The sequence below is a fragment of the Pongo abelii genome, chromosome 10, assembly GCF_028885655.2.
Source record: "Pongo abelii isolate AG06213 chromosome 10, NHGRI_mPonAbe1-v2.0_pri, whole genome shotgun sequence".
Taxonomy (NCBI): domain Eukaryota; kingdom Metazoa; phylum Chordata; class Mammalia; order Primates; family Hominidae; genus Pongo; species Pongo abelii.
The window spans coordinates 63,886,391-63,903,338 of NC_071995.2; the positions used below are offsets into that span (position 1 = coordinate 63,886,391).

The following is a 16,948-nucleotide window of genomic DNA, read 5'->3' on the forward strand; positions in this document are numbered from 1 at the left end:
AAACCATGCTTATAAGATATTACAAGTTTAAGAGCTGATGTTACTGTCTAATAGTTATTCTGGAGGTTCAACGTCAAATATAGTGTCCTAATTGCTACAAACATTAAAGATCAAGACCCTGTGGAAATGGGTTTCTTTTCCAATTACTGATCACCTCCAGTGTGCCAGGACCTGTCCAAGGCTAGCATTTGACTCCAAAGGTGTATGGGCATTCCCTATACCTGAAAACGAGTGGGAGCCAAGCATGTGAACTGTTAACTTCAATATAAAGGCGTTGCCGGGCGCGGTGGCTCACACCTGTAATCCCAGCACTTTGGGAGGCCGAGGCAGGTGGATCACGAGGTCAGGAGTTCAAGACCAGCCTGGCCAACATTGTGAAAATCCATCTCTACTAAAAACAAACAAAAAAAAATACAAAAATGAGCCAGGTGTGGTGATGTATGCCTGTAATCCCAGCTACTCCGGAGGCTGAGGCAGGAAAATCCCTTGAACCAGGGAGGCGGAGGTTGCAGCGAACCGAGATCATGCCACTGCACTCCAGCCTGGACAACAGAGTGAGAGACTCCGTCTCAAAAAAAAAAAAAAAAAAAAGGTTGGGGATAAAGTGCTCTGATAGTCATATGCTGAGAGTTCTGGGCCTCTCAGCATTTGTGCAAAGTTAGGGGATCACTCAACAATCAATTAACTAGCATAAAAGAGCAATTCAGAGAGGACTCTATGCCCCTCTTTGGAAGGACCTAGGAGGCCTATTCTTTGGGGAGTTCTTCATCAATGACAGAGATTTGAGAATAGGGAACCAAAAGATAGGGTGGCCACTTACAAGGCACACAAGCCAACGTTTAGGGAAATTGGTGATTAGCAGGAAATTGTTGGACAAGTGCTTAATTTTTCAAGTAAGGATGTTTCTAGGTAACAATCCTGTTGTGGCCACATGGTTCTGGGAAGTGGTAGACATGGGATTAAGCAGCTGCACTGGATAGTAATGATGTAATTGGGTTTCCAACATAATTTCCCAGTCCTTCTACTGCTTCTGGGTGGTTTCAACGACTGTATGACCTAAGTTTCATTTTGGCAGTCCATTTCCAGCTGTACCATTGCTTTTCAACCATTACAAAGGTAGCTTGACTCTCTCTTTACACTTAATTACTCAAATCTTTGTCCTTTAAATAAAATTGAGATATCCATAGAGTCTGCCAATTGAGCATTTAGAGGAAACCACACACTCTTTGTGGAGAAAAGAAGGCCAAATTAGACAATCAAGTGTACCAACAATTTGCTTAAGTTTGGTATAATTTTGTTGAAGATTAACTTATTTTCATGGTGAGTTATGGTATTGCATGGAAAGCACACTTTACATTACTGTACCTGACTGTCAAACAGCCATTACATGTGAAGGGCAGCCTGTATACAGGCTGGGTTTCCCCTTCCTGCTTGGGAACAGGTACGGGGAACTGTTGGCATGAGTCATTCTCCTTAGCTCGGCATATCTCACACACATATTGTAGTTCTATTCTCTGTGTGATTTACTACTCTGTGTGATTTCTTACTCATACATTCCAACATCTCTAGATTTTTCCTCATCTCTTCAAAGTCTCATTCAGTTGTCTTCCAGATATTTCCCTTCACATCCTTTCTTTTTTTTCCTTTGCCTTTCTCTTTGTTATTACCCTTTCTACATTTTCAAAATGAGTTTCATATGTCTCCAGTTGTTGCTGGGAAGTAGATTTAGATGGTCCTCTCTTCGTTTATCCACAGCTATTTTAGTGCACAGTGTTAAAATTATTTGTTTATGCATCTATTTCTTCCTTGAAGGAACTTTCATCTTTAACGTCTTCCTTGGCATCTAATGGGGACTTAATAGATGCCTATGTTTTTAACCATTGTAATTTTAGTAAGAAAGTTTATTCTGCTTTCCCGATAGTCAATTCACAAACAGACTTTTGCAACCCAACTCCCATATAGATTGAGGAGTTTCTGCAATGTGGTCAACTACAGCAAAAGGCTTTTTTTGTTACAAAACTCTAATCTTGATCTACTTTGGCCTGACCTGAATTCCACTATAATTACCTTTACAACATATATCCTACCATCATCTTAAAAAGGTTTACTTCTGAACACATCCGCTGGCAGAAGATTTGTTTTGCTTTCTTTTCTAGGAAATTGTAGCTTAGCAAACTATGAGACTGTCTGACTTTAATTTTTCTTACTTTCTAACAGTTGATCTAATTTTTTTAAAGTAAATAGATTACCTTTAATTTGCTTATTATGCTCAATAATCATACATTAGCAATGTAATAATTTTAATAACAGAAAGTACATCTACATCTCTACTGTTTGTATGTAAGTCCCATACCTGGGAGCCACAATACTTTCAAAAGTGCACATCAAAGTAATTGTTTTGTCTGGCACCAGCACAAATTTCTGCTGGGACCTGCCCCATTTAATATAAATTATATTACCTGTGGAATTTAAAAGGATGTAAGGTGTAGCGTGCCCTGCAGGCAGGAAATTTAAACTATGGATTGCCTTCTTTTTTTTTTAATCTCTGATTTATTCCTGTAATGTGGAACATTTAGCATCCCTAATTTCCATTTAATCTTTTTACAGGCATATTTTGAATTTTTCAGTCATAGAGAAGACAAAGTTAGAAATCCTATTATTCTCTCAGGCTAGCTTGAGAATGAAAAATATCTAAAGCTAGGGGTGAAGTGGGAAAGAGATGTCATTATCTGAAGGAGTCTATTTACAAACCAACCAACCAACAAAGAAAAAAAGCGATGATGAAGAAAAATAGGGAGCTTTGACCTAATTTAACCAAAAACCATCAAGCCTCAAACCTGATGTCTTTGCCTCTTTTTTGCCTATATAGACGTGAATGTAGGAGTAGCACATCCACGGGAATGAATATGGAGATATAACCTCATCTCCTTAAATCCATTGAACATAGTTTTATACCCTGCTTAGAGGACCAAGATGTTACCTTTTAAGCCTGTAGGGGGAAACACATGCAAACCCAGCTGTTCAGGTGGAGAACTCTGGCTTCCACATTCACACCCTCGGTGACCTATTTGGTTCACGAAGTCCTCTCTTAGGAGATTGCTGCATGCACATCATCTTGGATGTTGAATGTACAGAATACTTTCACTAGGACCAGTAAAAAGGGCAAATAAAGCTAACAGCACAAAAGAGGATATATTGAAAAGAGGTAGAGAGGAAGGAAGGAAGGAGAGAGAGCGTACACTAGAGAAGAAAACTAGAGGAGCTAAAGACCAAAGCAATGAAGACGAGGCTCCTGTCCACCTCCCCTCTTTGTGTTCCAGGTGGTTCTCACACTCATTTTTACTCAGCCACAGCTAAAAACATGCTCCTTTCTCTGCCCTTAGTCAGGGGAAGGGGCCTCTGCTCAGTCTCTTAATTCAGTCATTGCCTAACCATTCTCATGAAACAGGTCCCCATCACCAAGAGCAGATACCTTCTCCAGGTTTTTTTCTTTTTTATTCAATAATCCAAGTATTCTCTCAAATACTAATATTGCAGTCATGAACAATAGTCACTGCTGACCGAGGTACTGCATTAAATCTTTTATATCTCACTTAAAAATCTTTACACCGTACTCACTCCTCACGCCTACCGCATAGGTTCTGTTGTCCCAGTGTTATAGATTATTGAATAAGATGTTCTGTATCTTTAGCCATGAATATAAACGCATGTAGTTGATAATTCTACATAAGATTTTGGTGTTTTTCCTTTGCTCCTGCATGCATTTCTCTCTGTTCAGTGTCTGTGGTCCCTGAATTTTCATGACATCTTCTGGTAGGAACTTGGGGTACTAGGTCCTCAGACACTTTTTACAGTTTTCTCCTTTTTTTTCTTTTTAAAACATCTTATTAGTTCTTGGGGTACTGTCCAACAGAAACTGAAATGCACATCTCCATAGTTTTCTTTTGGTTTCTTATATGTTTCCTTTTGACTTAGAAAAGAAAAGGGGGCTAAATACCCTTTGTTCCAAGCGTTGACTGAATTCAAAGGCGCAAATTCAACTCAAGTTTTTGAACTGTATAGACCAGTTAGTAGCAATTAGTAGTCACTGAATGCCAGTGGTTAAGAGAGGTGGTGTTTAGCTTCCTTCCACCTCATTCTCTATTCACCTTTATCCTTTCAGCATTAGAGCCCCCACAGATTCTGCAGCAATGGGCAAGATCTTTGAGAGGAACAATATTAAGAAATAAGGCTTCAGATATGCAGAGGACATTTTCTAATCTTAAAAGCTGATATCAAACAATAGAACTATATTTCAAAACGACACTCCATGTATCCAACTCAATTGGTATACTTTGATGACTTACATTAGCATTTAAGGTACAAGCAAATTTTTAGAAGATGCCTCTAGATTCAAGTGTTGGAGGTAGGGAGCAGCTGGTCTTTGTTGTTAGAAAAACAGATATTCAAAGGTTGGGATAACAGATGAACCATCTCTACCACTTGACTTTAGTTTTTAGATAAGAAGATAGCTTAATAATGGGCTGGTTGTTGAGAGGATCAGCCTTCTAAAAACCTTAATATGCTTTCAGTCTTCCCTGGAAACAGGTGATAGGGTAGTTAGCATCCACATCCTCTGCTCAACAGAGCAGCTTCTCTGCTGGCACATTGCTTGGCAGGACTCCAAGGAAAGCTGTGTGATGACAGCAAGATTAAGATCCAGGAAGCAAGACCAGGTCATAGGCTCTAAGTTGTCCATTTCTTCTATTCTCTTAGCATGTTCGATTCCACAAACATGGCTTATTCCGAAAGCCAATCCTCCTAATGAGCATTTGGTCATTAGAATTTTCATCAATACCAAACGGAATTACATTTGGAACCCCTTTTGGTCTTTCTTGTCATACCCGAGATGATGAGATCCTTTATTCTCTAAGTGCCCCTTATGCACACACCCAGCCAGGGCATCCATGTAGAAATAAGAACTTACCATGGTAAATGGTCAGTATTGTTGAATCTCCAAGATGTGGAGTTCACCACATTTAACTGTATGTTTATTAACAATTCCATTCTAAAAATTATGTTACAAGCATGGCCAAACAGAAATGAAACTATGATAGTGGCATCTCTATACTAAAAGTCTACTCTCTATGGATCTGGCCATATCTACACTTATAGATAATACATTGTATGGAAGTTCTAGTGTCAGAGCTTCAGGTGATCCCTGATTTAGATACCGTATTAACTGTATCTTTCCACTAGTCTTTCTGTTTATGTTCTCTTTACAATCCCCAAACACCCAATAGTTTGCAACCCTTACCATACTTCACAGAATGATTCTTCAGTAAATGATAAATATTAAATTTTTAAATTTATGCATATTATTTTTGTAAGCTAATCAAATTTTTTACGTTAAAGTGAACTTGATATATTTTTATATTCTGTCATTTATTTCTCCATTAAGTGCACAGCTTTAAAAATTTTCAGTGCTGCAATAATAGGCCAAAAAGTGTGACCTCATGTATTTTAAATTTAAATAAATGAATGAATATACAAATGAAAGAAAGAATGTCCCCTGGGAGCACTCTTCATAGTGGGCCTCAGCAAAATAAAGAACAAAAGCTTCTAGACCTTGCTTCCTGCTCTGTCTAGAACCCTTCTGAAACTCATTTCCTCCAATCTGTAGAGTGGCAGGGGAGTCCTAGATACTTGGGTCCTTTTCATTGTCCTGTTCACGCTGAATTATCAGTTTTATTTAGCAGTTATAAGTGATTCACATTGAAGTTAAAGGAACAACCTGAGGAGGTGTTGTTCACAGAGAGCCAACCCTCAGAATGTGTTTGAAAGCATAGGTTTTGATTCTGGAAAGAATCCTGGATTTGGAATCTATTCCTGGATTTAATGTCAAGCCGTAGCTCCATCAGCTATTTACTGGATGAGTCCCTCTTCCTCTCTGGCCCACAGTTTTCACAAGTCTAAAATGTGGATTGTCATAGGATGATCATGCTGAATGGGGCATTTTAGTTTCTAAAATGAGAACATTATTCATCTATATAAATATAAAGTTAAAAAAGAAGCTGTTTTAGGGATGACAAAAACTCTCAAAGCAGTCCTTTAGCACTTCTGTGTCCCTGCTCTGAGGCAGGACCACTCTTAAATTCTTCCATTCAGATAAAAAATCTATATTGTTTGAAAATACCTTCAGAGGAGATGTGATAGGAATTTGCTTCACAAGCACAGTTACACTAGACGTTATTAAAACAAAAAGGTTTTAATTAATTACTTATAAACATGAGTCTCTTGTTTTCTGTGTAGTTCTCCATACAACAGTTCTTCTGTTCCTCCATTCCTTCTGCCATTTTGTGCTATTTTTTCCTTCTGCCATTTTGTACCATTCTGTGGCAGTTTGCCTCTCCTTCCTTTTCTCTGGTCAACTCCTTCAGTGGTCTTCCCCATTTTAAACAAACTTCACTTCTCCGCTTTTCTCCGGGGTCAGTCATCTTGACTTCTGCACAGGAAGAAGATCCCACAATCTTCCTCAGTCACTGAGTCCAATAAGTGCAATCCTTCTGGTAAGGAAACTTGCCTTCTTGTTGCAGTTGAAGCCCATTTCCTATTCTTATTTCTTCAGAGCCCATTTCAAAACAGCTGGTTACCATCCTTTAGGTTAGTCCTTCCTAGACAGTACTTCAAAAACATTATATCATTTTTCAGTCTTTTTTTATCAAGCATGAGTTATAGAACTTCCTTTAACTTTTTCTCATAAGGCGTATTATTCAGCCTTTTAATAAGTAGCAGGGTGTAATTGAAAGAATATGGACTTTGTAGTTAGACCTAGATTTGAATCTGGGCCATGTTACTCACTAGCTGTTTGACCCCACTCAGAGCTCATGACTTCTCTGAACGTAAGTTCCCTCATCTGTCAGGTGGGGTTCATGGGACCTGTCTCACAGGGTCCCCATCACAGCTGATGTGTGTAGTGTTCCTGATGTGTCATCAGTGCCCTAAGAAGTGTTGGTTACCCTTCCTCTTCCCTTTCGTTATACTCTCCTCTACATCAGGTCACTATTTCCTGGCACTTATGGAGCCTAGGGTTGAACCCAATGTTGAGAATTTGAAATAATTGTCTTTATTCATCCCCCTGCAACATGCTTTTTAAAAAATGTTTTGGTTGTTTGTTGTTGTTATCGTTGTTGTTTTTGAGACGGAGTCTTGTTTTTGTTGCCCAGGCTGGAGTGCAATGGCGCAATCTCGGCTCATTGCAACCTCCACCTCCCAGGTTCAAGCAATTCTCCTGCCTCAGGCTCCTGAGTAGCTGGGATTACAGGCACCCACCACCACACCCAGCTAATTTTTGTATTTTTAGTAGAGGCGGGGTTTCACCATGTTGGCCAGGCTGGTCTCGAACTCCTGACCTCAGGTGAGCCACCCACCTTGGCCTCTCAAAGTGCTGGGAATACAGGCATAAGCCATCACGCCTGGTCTAAAAAGTGTCTATTAGTGTTCCATCACTAGATCTCTTCTGAGGTATTCATGCCATATGCCCCGTCCTGATGTCATATCCACAGGACAATCTACTACCAAGAACCATCTCCAAGAAGAAAACATCTCTGGGAAACAGTATCAAAAGGAGTCACTGAATTGTCATTGGAGGAGTCCAGGATAGCTCTTCACCTTATTTTCACCTTGAGGAATTGTCCGTTACATCTATGAGCCTTACGTGTGGCTTTCTCCAATACAGAAACCTATCAGGTGTCTTTCAGATCATTTCAAAACACTGGGTTATTCTTTCTTATGTTTCCACCTGAAGTCTGCATCCCAAGATGCAGTTTCACTGCTACCCCATATGGCACCCTTGTGCGAATTTGAAAAAAGTACTCACTCTAGGCACATGCAGAGCCATGCCTGGGGGGACAGCTTAGAGAGTAGAGGGTGGGCTGAACTCCAGTTACTCTCGTACAGGGATCCACCTTTTTGCAGAAATCACAGTGTGGCTATGGTGTGGTTTGATTTCATAAAACAGATGCTTAAAAAGTATTCACTGTCTCTGTCTCTTCAGTGCCATGTAATATCACATGACTTTCCTTTCTCATTCCATTGGTATTTTCCTGTATCTTTTATCCTCTGTGCAGTTTGTCAGTAACATTTCATTCCCAGCTTCAGATGAACTGCCATGACTTCTACCACTTCCAGCTATTTCTTTGGATGCACCTTTGAATACCTACCTTGACTTACTTTTTTTTTTTTTTTTTTGTGGAGTTACTCTTTGGGTTTAAATTTTGGACATTTGGGTATTAACCCAAATAGATTTTGCTAAAAATTTCCACATTGTATTAACAGATTCTTAGTAATAGCACATTGACAAAATCAAGATAGTTAATTCATATTAACGTTGCTTCCCCCTCTTCTCTACCACGCCTCTAGAGATGACTTAACTGAGCATCCAAATGACCTAACCCAGGGTACTGGAGGGAAAGAGGGAATGGGTGACCATCAGTCTTAAATAATCTACACACTAATAACTTTCCTAGGAAGTGAGAGTCCAGTCGTTCTAAGAGGAGTACCGTGCTGTCATCCTTGCCGGAAAAGAAGATCCTTTTATACTAGGCCCACAACTTTGGACAAGTCCTCCATAGAACAGTAAGGGAGTGCAGTGGACCACTACATTTTCCAGGGCTCAGGAAAATTGGTTCTGGTGATCAATGAAGCTGCAAGTCTGAGGCAGCTGGTTCCATGTTCAGTAACTGATAGGTATTCTTACATTCATCTCAAGGAGGTAGAAGAATACTTTAATATAAAAAATGTGTAAAAAGGGATGAAGATTAAGAAGTGGAAAACTTGAAGATAAGCCAGAGGCAAAATTTCCTGACAGCATGATGTACTGGACTGCAGATAGGTCTTTTGATGGATATGCTTGCAATTCCATTGTTACATTTATCTTGTCTGCATTTTTCCGAATTTATTTCTAATGTGTCTGCTAGGCCAGTACCTCCCTGGGAACATAATATAAAAACAACTATTAAGTAAATAGAATAGCTTAAACAATACGCATATAACTCCAGCTTGAAGCATTTTTTTAATTCTCTTTAAATTACTAGAAAACACGTGACAGGAACTATTCCCGATCCGTCTTAGGATGTGCAGGATGCCCCAAAAAGCTTTTCCTGTTTACTACTTTTTTGAGTGTATGAATATATGTTTTTTGACTTTGAGATAGTTAATATCCAGAAGAGTTCTTTGGCTATGGAAATAGCCTTGAAGGCTTGGGTCTGGGAAAATAATAGAGAGAAAGAGTTACTAGGGCTTAGTAGAAGAATTGAGGGAAGGATGCAGGGAAAAGGGGACAATAAATAGAAAGAGGAAGCTGGTGAAGGTAGACTTTGGCAGCTGGGGCAACGGCACTTGGGCCGCTTACATGAGGTAGCCCGCAGAGGCAACTTTGGGTGGAGAGAGAATAAAATCTGGTTTTGACATGTTTGTTTTAGATGGCAATGAAATGTCTAGCCTATATATTTTGTAGACATTGAGAAATAAGGGACTGAAAAGAGGAAGAGGAGTCAGGGCTGAAGATGGGGATCTAGGGCTCATCTGAGTATAGGTGGTAATTGAATCCTTATGGCTGCACTAAGGGAATAAGTAGAGAAAGAAAAGATGAGCTAGGAGCCCCTGGCTGAACCCCAGGGGCACTAAGTGGTAATGCATGGAGGGAGGGGGAGAAGTTAAAAGAAGGAAGAAAAAGCAGACAGAAATATCTGAGGAGTCCCAGGGCCTAAGGTCCGTGCCACTGAGGCCGTGAGAATGTTGAGAAGGCAGCACAGATCCCTGGAATGGGGGAGCCACTAAGAAGTTAAGTAAGAAGCCATTGTGTTTGACAGCTTCCATAAAAGCAAATGACAAAAGCTAGGACTGCAGAGAGGTGAAACCAGGGCCGAATCTGGGTCTGGTCTGGATTGTTTCCTCCATGATCTCTAGCACAGAGCTTTATAAGATAGTGTTGGTTTAACGAATGAGGGAGGGAATGAGTGAATGACTGAATCAAGCAAGTAAGCAGATATAGAAACATGGGCGTTTTCATAAAGCAGAGTACTCAACAGTGCCTGTGAGCATCACTGACAGGCCAAACACATAAAACAGGCAGAAGGGAGAAAAGGAATTGAGAAAAAGAAGGACAAGGAAGAAACGGAAGGGGGAAGGAAAGAGCAGTAAGAACTGAAAAAGGCTGGGGTTTCCTGGAGTGTGCAGTTATGGAGCCCTAGATCTGTGGGTTTGGCCCTTACTTTGCTTGTATCTCTAGTTGTTTCTTTGACATTCATCTTGTCTCTGTGATGAAACTTTAAGTTTCTTAGCAAAGACAAGAACTACTATTGTGTATCTCTTTAGTACCTAATACAATTCTACAAGCATTTACTTTATACTTGATAACAGGTGGAGAGAAAGAAAGCAGGTTTTCAGTAATTTCTAAAAGTGAAGAATTATCTAGAAATTTAGTCAGTGAAAACATCCAGTTTTGATAAGTCAAACTAAAACATCCATTCTTCACTCAGAGGAGGCTTTTAAACTTGGATTTTCTAAGTAATTTACTCAAAGCCCTGTCTCTCAAAGACCCTCTTGTGAAATGCCCTTGTGAAGTGCTTGTGAAATGGCCTTTTGAGTTAGCTCCACAAAATGTCCTTCCTAATCTTAGCAAAATGAAGAAATGGGTCGAAATGATTTGAAATATGCTTCTCTGTCTCTTCCTTTACCTCTTTTTGGTTTCATTTTCGTAAGAGTACCTGTCAGCATTTGCAGATGAACTAAAGATAGTGTCGTTCTGGAGGGAAATCACATGTTCCTTTGATTTTGTGATGAAAGGACTTATAAAGAGAAGTGGAGCTTGGTTAGAAAGGGGAGATGTACACATGGGAAATGTAAGCAGGGCTGGTGAGAAAACTTGGTGGTGGTGTTTAATTAATTTTGAAACTGGGAAATAGTTCTATAGTTAATCTGTAAGTTTTTTTATGCTGAATGCTTGGAAAATTTCAACTTTTTTATTTTCAGCCACTTTGTATGCAGTGATGACATAAATAAGAAAAATGGCCTTGAAAACATCAAAAATGTAATTTTCACCTTCTTATGCTTTAAAAACACCTGAATGCACTTTTCTCAAACTTTTAAGAAAAGAAACAAAACTCAGATTTTGGTAAAGATCAAGATGAATGGTGTTGACAAATTTCAGGAGGCTGGAGAGTCTGAAAATAGTCCTATGGATGACATCTGTATGTAACTTTATAATGCTCTACAACAGATGCTCCTATAAGGGCAACAGAGAAATAGCTAGAAAAGGTAACAATGTTACTTATTTTATTAAATATGTAAGAATTGTTTGCATCCATTTCCTGGCAGTATTTCCTATTTTTAGGAGTGAGGTGAATGATGTTGTAGAGCTGGAGATACCAGTGGGCTGACTACAATTTGAGTCACTCAAGGTGACTCAAAGCACCTTGAGATGTAAAAAAACGTTTCTGTAGGAGGGAAGGGGTACGGTTCTGATAAATCTCTCAGCAGGATGAAAAAGAAAAGGGAGGTCTAGACAGTCTTGTTTCATCTGATAGAATTTTCCCACAGAAGATGGGCAAACATCAGATAAGAACATTTATCAGACCTCACACATTTTACAGCCACATCCCTTTGGGAACATTGCGCAGCATAGACTTTCTAAGTCCTGAAAATGGAAGACAGAAAGCACTATAAAAAATATGGACTGGCGCCCTGAGAAACAAGTCTTTATTACTCACCCTAACATATACATTTGGCATTTTGGTGTACTTGTTAAATGATACATAAAACCGTATCACTAATGAAAATACAGTAGTAGTCCATGAGCTCTGGGCTCAAAAGAAAGCAAAAGTAAATTAAGCAAAATATCTACTTTAAAAAAAAATGTTAGTGATCCCATTGGAAAACTAAATATATGCTGACCCACTTTCCTATTCTGCTCTTGCCTGATTTTCATAACAGTGGGTGAATGCAGAGGAGCCTTGAGCAAGATTGCAGAAAGCAGGTACCTATAGACGATTAATCCCAAACTTGAGAAGCAAGAACGAGTAAGCTGGCAACCTAGGAGATGCCTTAGTAGTAAGTGCAGGTGATGCCAGGGCAGATTTTTGCCAATGAAATAAGAATTTAAGAAAAATGTTAAATTCATGTAATGTTATTTCAAAGGCTAATCCAATAATTCTTAAACATTTATGCAAATCTGCCATTTTCTCACTCTGGAAGACAGATAAAGAGAACCACGTGGGAAGATATAGCATGTTCTATTACTTGCCATTAAATTGATAAGAATTACAATGTCTGTGAATCCATCAATACCACTGAAGGACATGCAGTGGAATCAAATAGGTGGCAGAATAGGTATATGAATCATATAACAAATCTTTTCACCAGATGGTGTTCAGATTTGCCGTTTATTTATGGCTTATTGAATATTATCCTGCTTTTCCTCAATCCACAAAGGATTCAAAGCTTCTTACAAAGAACACCTTGGGCCTCAGGCAACCAGTTTTTAATGACGAAAGATGGACTCTGAAGTCCATGACATTTAGTAATTTGTCACTTTTCTTGTGCACAAAGTTGAATTCTGGCTCCGGGAAGCTGATGTTTGGGAGAAAATCATTTAGTTGTGGATGAAGTGAGCCAATACATAGCTGGTAGTCCCAATATGACTTGTTTGTTTCCTAATTTGAGTTTACATAGTAACTCTTTTAAAGAAACAAAACCATTTTTTAGTGGTGGGGGAGTTCTTTGTGAAAATAGCCATGAAGTGACAGATGAGTCCTGGGTAGAAGCTGGAAAAGGAGTTAACTTGCGGTCTGAGGATGTGCACAGGAAACGCTTGCCTCTAGATAGTAATACAGTTTCAGGAGAAATCTCCAAACCTGAGTGAACTATTTCCTGGATTCTTAAGTTTAGAGACTGTGAATCTGGGGGCTTGCCAAGTCCTCAAAAACATCCAGCACCTACTAAAATATAATAGAAAATCTAGAAAAAAAAGAGAAAAAGACAAGGAACATGTAGATTTGTTTAGAATGCATATTTTAGATGCAATTCTCCTATTACCAACTGATATGGTTTGCCTGTGTCCCCACCCAAATGTCAACTCGAATTGTATCTCCCAGAATTCCCATGTGTTGTGTGAGGGACTCAGTGGGAGGTAACTGAATCATGGGGGCCAGTCTTTCCCATGCTATTCTCATGATAGTGAATAAGTCTCACAGGATCTGATGGGTTTATCAGGGGTTTCCACTTTTGCTTCTTCCTCATTTTCTCTTGCCACTGCCATGTAAGAAGTGCCGTTCGCCTCCCGCCATGATTCTGGGGCCTCCCCAGCCATGTGGAACTGTAAGTCCGATTAAACCTCTTTTTCTTCCCACTCTCAGGTATGTCTTTATCGGCAGCGTGAAAACAGACTAATACAGTAAATTGGTACCAGGAGAGTGGGGCATTGCTGAAAAGATACCTGAAAATGTGGAAGCGACTTTGGAACTGGGCAACAGGCAGAGATTGGAACAGTTTGAAGGGCTCACAAGAAGACAGGAAAATGTGGGAATGTTTGGAACTTCCTAGAGACTTGTTGAATAGCTTTGCCCAAAGTGCTGATAGTGATATGGACAATAAAATCCAGGTTGAGGTGGTCTCAGATGGAGATGAGGACCTTGTTGGGAACTGGCGCAAAGGTGACTTGTTATATTTTAGCAAAGAGACTGGTGGCATTTTGCCACTGCCCTAGAGATTTGTGGAACTTTGAACTTGAGAGAGATGATTTAGAGTATCTTGCAGAAGAAATTTCTAAGCAGCAAAGCATTCAAGAGGTGACTTGGGTACTGTTAAAGGCATTCAGTTTTTTTTTGTTTTTTTTTTTGAGACGGAGTCTCGCTCTGTCGCCCAGGCTGGAGTGCAGTGGCAGGATCTCAGCTCACTGCAAGCTCCGCCTCCCGGGTTCACGCCATTCTCCTGCCTCAGCCTGCCAAGTAGCTGGGACTACAGGTGCCCGTCACCACACCTGGCTAATTTTTTTATTTTTAGTAGAGACGGGGTTTCACCGCATTAGCCTGGATGGTCTCGATCTCCTGACCTCATGATCCGCCCACCTTGGCCTCCCAAAGTGCTGGGATTACAGGCGTGAGCCACCGTGCCTGGCAGGCATTAAGTTTTATAAGGGAAGCAGAGCATAAAAGTTTGGAAGATTTGCAGCCTGACTATGCAATAGAAAAGAAAAAAATCTCATTTTCTGAGGAGAAATTCAAGCCAGCTGCAGAAATTTGCATAAGTAGCAAGGAGCCTAATGTTAACCCCAAGACCATGGGGGAAATGTCTCCAGACGATGTCAGAGACTTTTACGGCAGCCTGTCCCATCACAGGCCTGGAGATCCAGGAGAAAAAGTGGTTTTGTGGGCCAGGCCCAGGGTCTCCATGCTGTGTGCAGCCTACGGACTTGGTGCCCTGTGTCCCAGCAGCTCCAGCTGTGGCTGCAAGGAACCAACGTACAGCTTGGGCTGTGGCTTTGGAGAGTGGAAGCCCCAAGCCTTGGCAGCTTCCACATGGTGTTGAATCTGTGGGTGTACGGAAGTCAAGAATTGAGGTTTGCCAACCTCCACCTAGATTTCAGGAGATGTATGAAAACGCCTGGATGCCCAGGCAGAAATTTGCTGCAGGGGAAGTGCTCTCGTGAAGAACCTCTGGTAGGGCCACGGGGAAGGGAAATGTGGGGTCGGAGCCCCCACACAGAGTCCCAACTGGGACACTGCCTAGTGGAGTTGTGAGAAGAGGGTCACCGTCCCCCAGGCCCCAGAATGGTAGATCTACTGACAGCTTTCACTATGTGTCTGGAAAAGCCACAGACACTCAACACCAGCCCATGAAAGCAGCTGGGAGGGAGGCTGTACCCAGCAAAGCCACAAGGGCGGAGCTGCCTAAGACCATAGGAACCAACCTCTTACATCAGTATGACCTGGATGTGAGACCTGGTGTCAAAGGAGATAACTCTGGAGCTTTAAAATGTGACTGCCTCACAGGATTTCAGACTTCCATGGGCCCTGTATCCCCTTTATTTTGGCCAATTTCTCTCATTTGGAATGGCTGTATTTACCCAATACCTGTACCCCCCTTGTATCTAGGAAGTAACTAGCTTGCTTTTGATTTTACAGGCTCATACACGGAAGGGATTTGCCTTGTCACAGATTAGACTTTGGACTGTGAACTTTTGGGTTAATGCTGAAATGAGTTAAGATTTTGGGGGACTGTTGGGAAGGCATGATTGGTTTTGAAATGTGTAGATATGAGATTTGGAGGGGCCAGGAGCAGAATGATATGGTTTGGCTGTGTCCCCACCCAATGTCAACTCGAATTGTAGCTCTCAGAATTTCCAAGTGTAGTGAGAAGGACCCAGGGGAGATAACTGAATCATGGGGGCCGGTCTTTCCTGTGCTATTCTCATGATAGTGAATAAGTCTTATGAGATCTGATAGGTTTTTCAGGAGTTTCCGCCTTTGCCTCTTCCTCATTTTCTCTTGCCGCCACCATGTAAGAAGTGTCTTTTGCCTACCACCATGATTCTGAGGCCTCCCCAGCCATGTGGAACTGTAAGTCCAACTAAACCTTTTTCTTCCCAGTCTTGGGTATGTCTTTATCAGCAGCATGAAAATGGACTAATACACCAACCTTGGGAAACTTCATTGCATGACCATTTCCCTAGTTTCTTCAACTGGAAACGAGGGGAAGCTGCTCATCCCCACCAATTGTTGTGCCCCAAAGAAGGGCAGCATGGTCCTCCTGCTAATTTAGTTGGTAAACTTGGGCCCAATCAAGTAAAAAAAGAAGAAAAAAATCCCTATGGGCATTCTTAAAGAAGATCCCTCAAGAAATAAAAGAACATGGTTCTGGGTCCTTTCCCAATCCCAAAGGAGAGCAGCTCCATTTTTATGATTTATATAAAATGATGTTCTGAAGACTGGGGATTAGGGCAGAGAATGAGGAAGTGGAATGTTTCTTTGATGAAGGAACACTCACCACCCACTAGGGGCTTCCCTGTGTTACATTCAGACCACTGTCAGTTCCTGGGCTTTCAGGGACTAAGCTGGTACAGTAGTGGGCTCCCCTTGCCAGCTACAGCACTGGACCAGTCCAACAAAATATATTTTGAGGCGAGGATCAAACAACTTAGTGAATAACGGAAGCTCCTGTAGGCTCCTGTACCCTGTGGGAACCTAGAAAAGTATGGTAGGACAGCAACATAAGGGCCATTTTCTGGCTTCAAATGGGAGCTCTAGAGCTCCGATTGGAGATGCCAGACTTTATCACCCTTAAGAAAGTCATTCTCGCCGGGTGTGGTAGCTCATGCCTGTAATCCCAGCACTGTGGGAGACAGGGGCGAGTGGATCATCTGAGGTCGGGAGTTCAAGACCACCCTGACCGACGTGGAGAAACCCCGTCTCTACTAAAAAATACAAAATTAGCCAGGTGTGATGGCACATGCCAGTAGTCCCAGCCACTTGGGAGGCTGAGGTAGGAGAATCGCTTGCACCTGTAGGGGTGGAGGTTGCAGTGAGCCAAGATCGCACCATTGCACTCCAGCCTGGGCAACAAGAGCAACACCCCATCTCAAAAAAACAAAACAAAACAAAAAAGCAAACAAAAAAACCAGGAAAGTCATTCTCTGACCCCACCCCCAGCCTACCTTGGGAAGGATACTATTTAATAGTAACTTAAATTCCTCTTAGGGTAGGGAAGGTCCATCTTGTCTTGGCTTATTCAGGGCAGTGGAAGCTTTACCCACTTCCTACTCTTCTTCATGTTATTGAAGCCCAGTTAAAATGAACCAACTTAGAATATAAAATTATTTTAATATTTCTTCATCTGACTTCTAATCCCGTTGTTCTTTTTGCTGTATCTGAAGATAGTCCCAACTTCTCAAATATGTTATTAATTTCTGGGC

The 16,948-nt window shown here is 41.0% G+C and overlaps 1 protein-coding gene across 4 annotated transcripts in view; it reads left to right on the top strand.

Annotated features, from left to right (window-relative positions):
- HMGA2 (high mobility group AT-hook 2) overlaps nucleotides 1-16,948 on the top strand; it is a 141,270-nt gene that overhangs the window by 82,356 nt on the left and 41,966 nt on the right. The window contains exon 4 of one of the 4 annotated variants that reach the window (XM_054527357.2): nucleotides 13,395-13,870. The exons of 2 other annotated variants lie outside the window; for them this stretch is intronic. In XM_054527357.2, coding sequence (XP_054383332.1) covers nucleotides 13,395-13,436 — 42 coding nt within the window. In that variant the 3' untranslated portion in view covers nucleotides 13,437-13,870. One more of the 4 variants, XM_009247990.3, reaches the window with a different exon arrangement.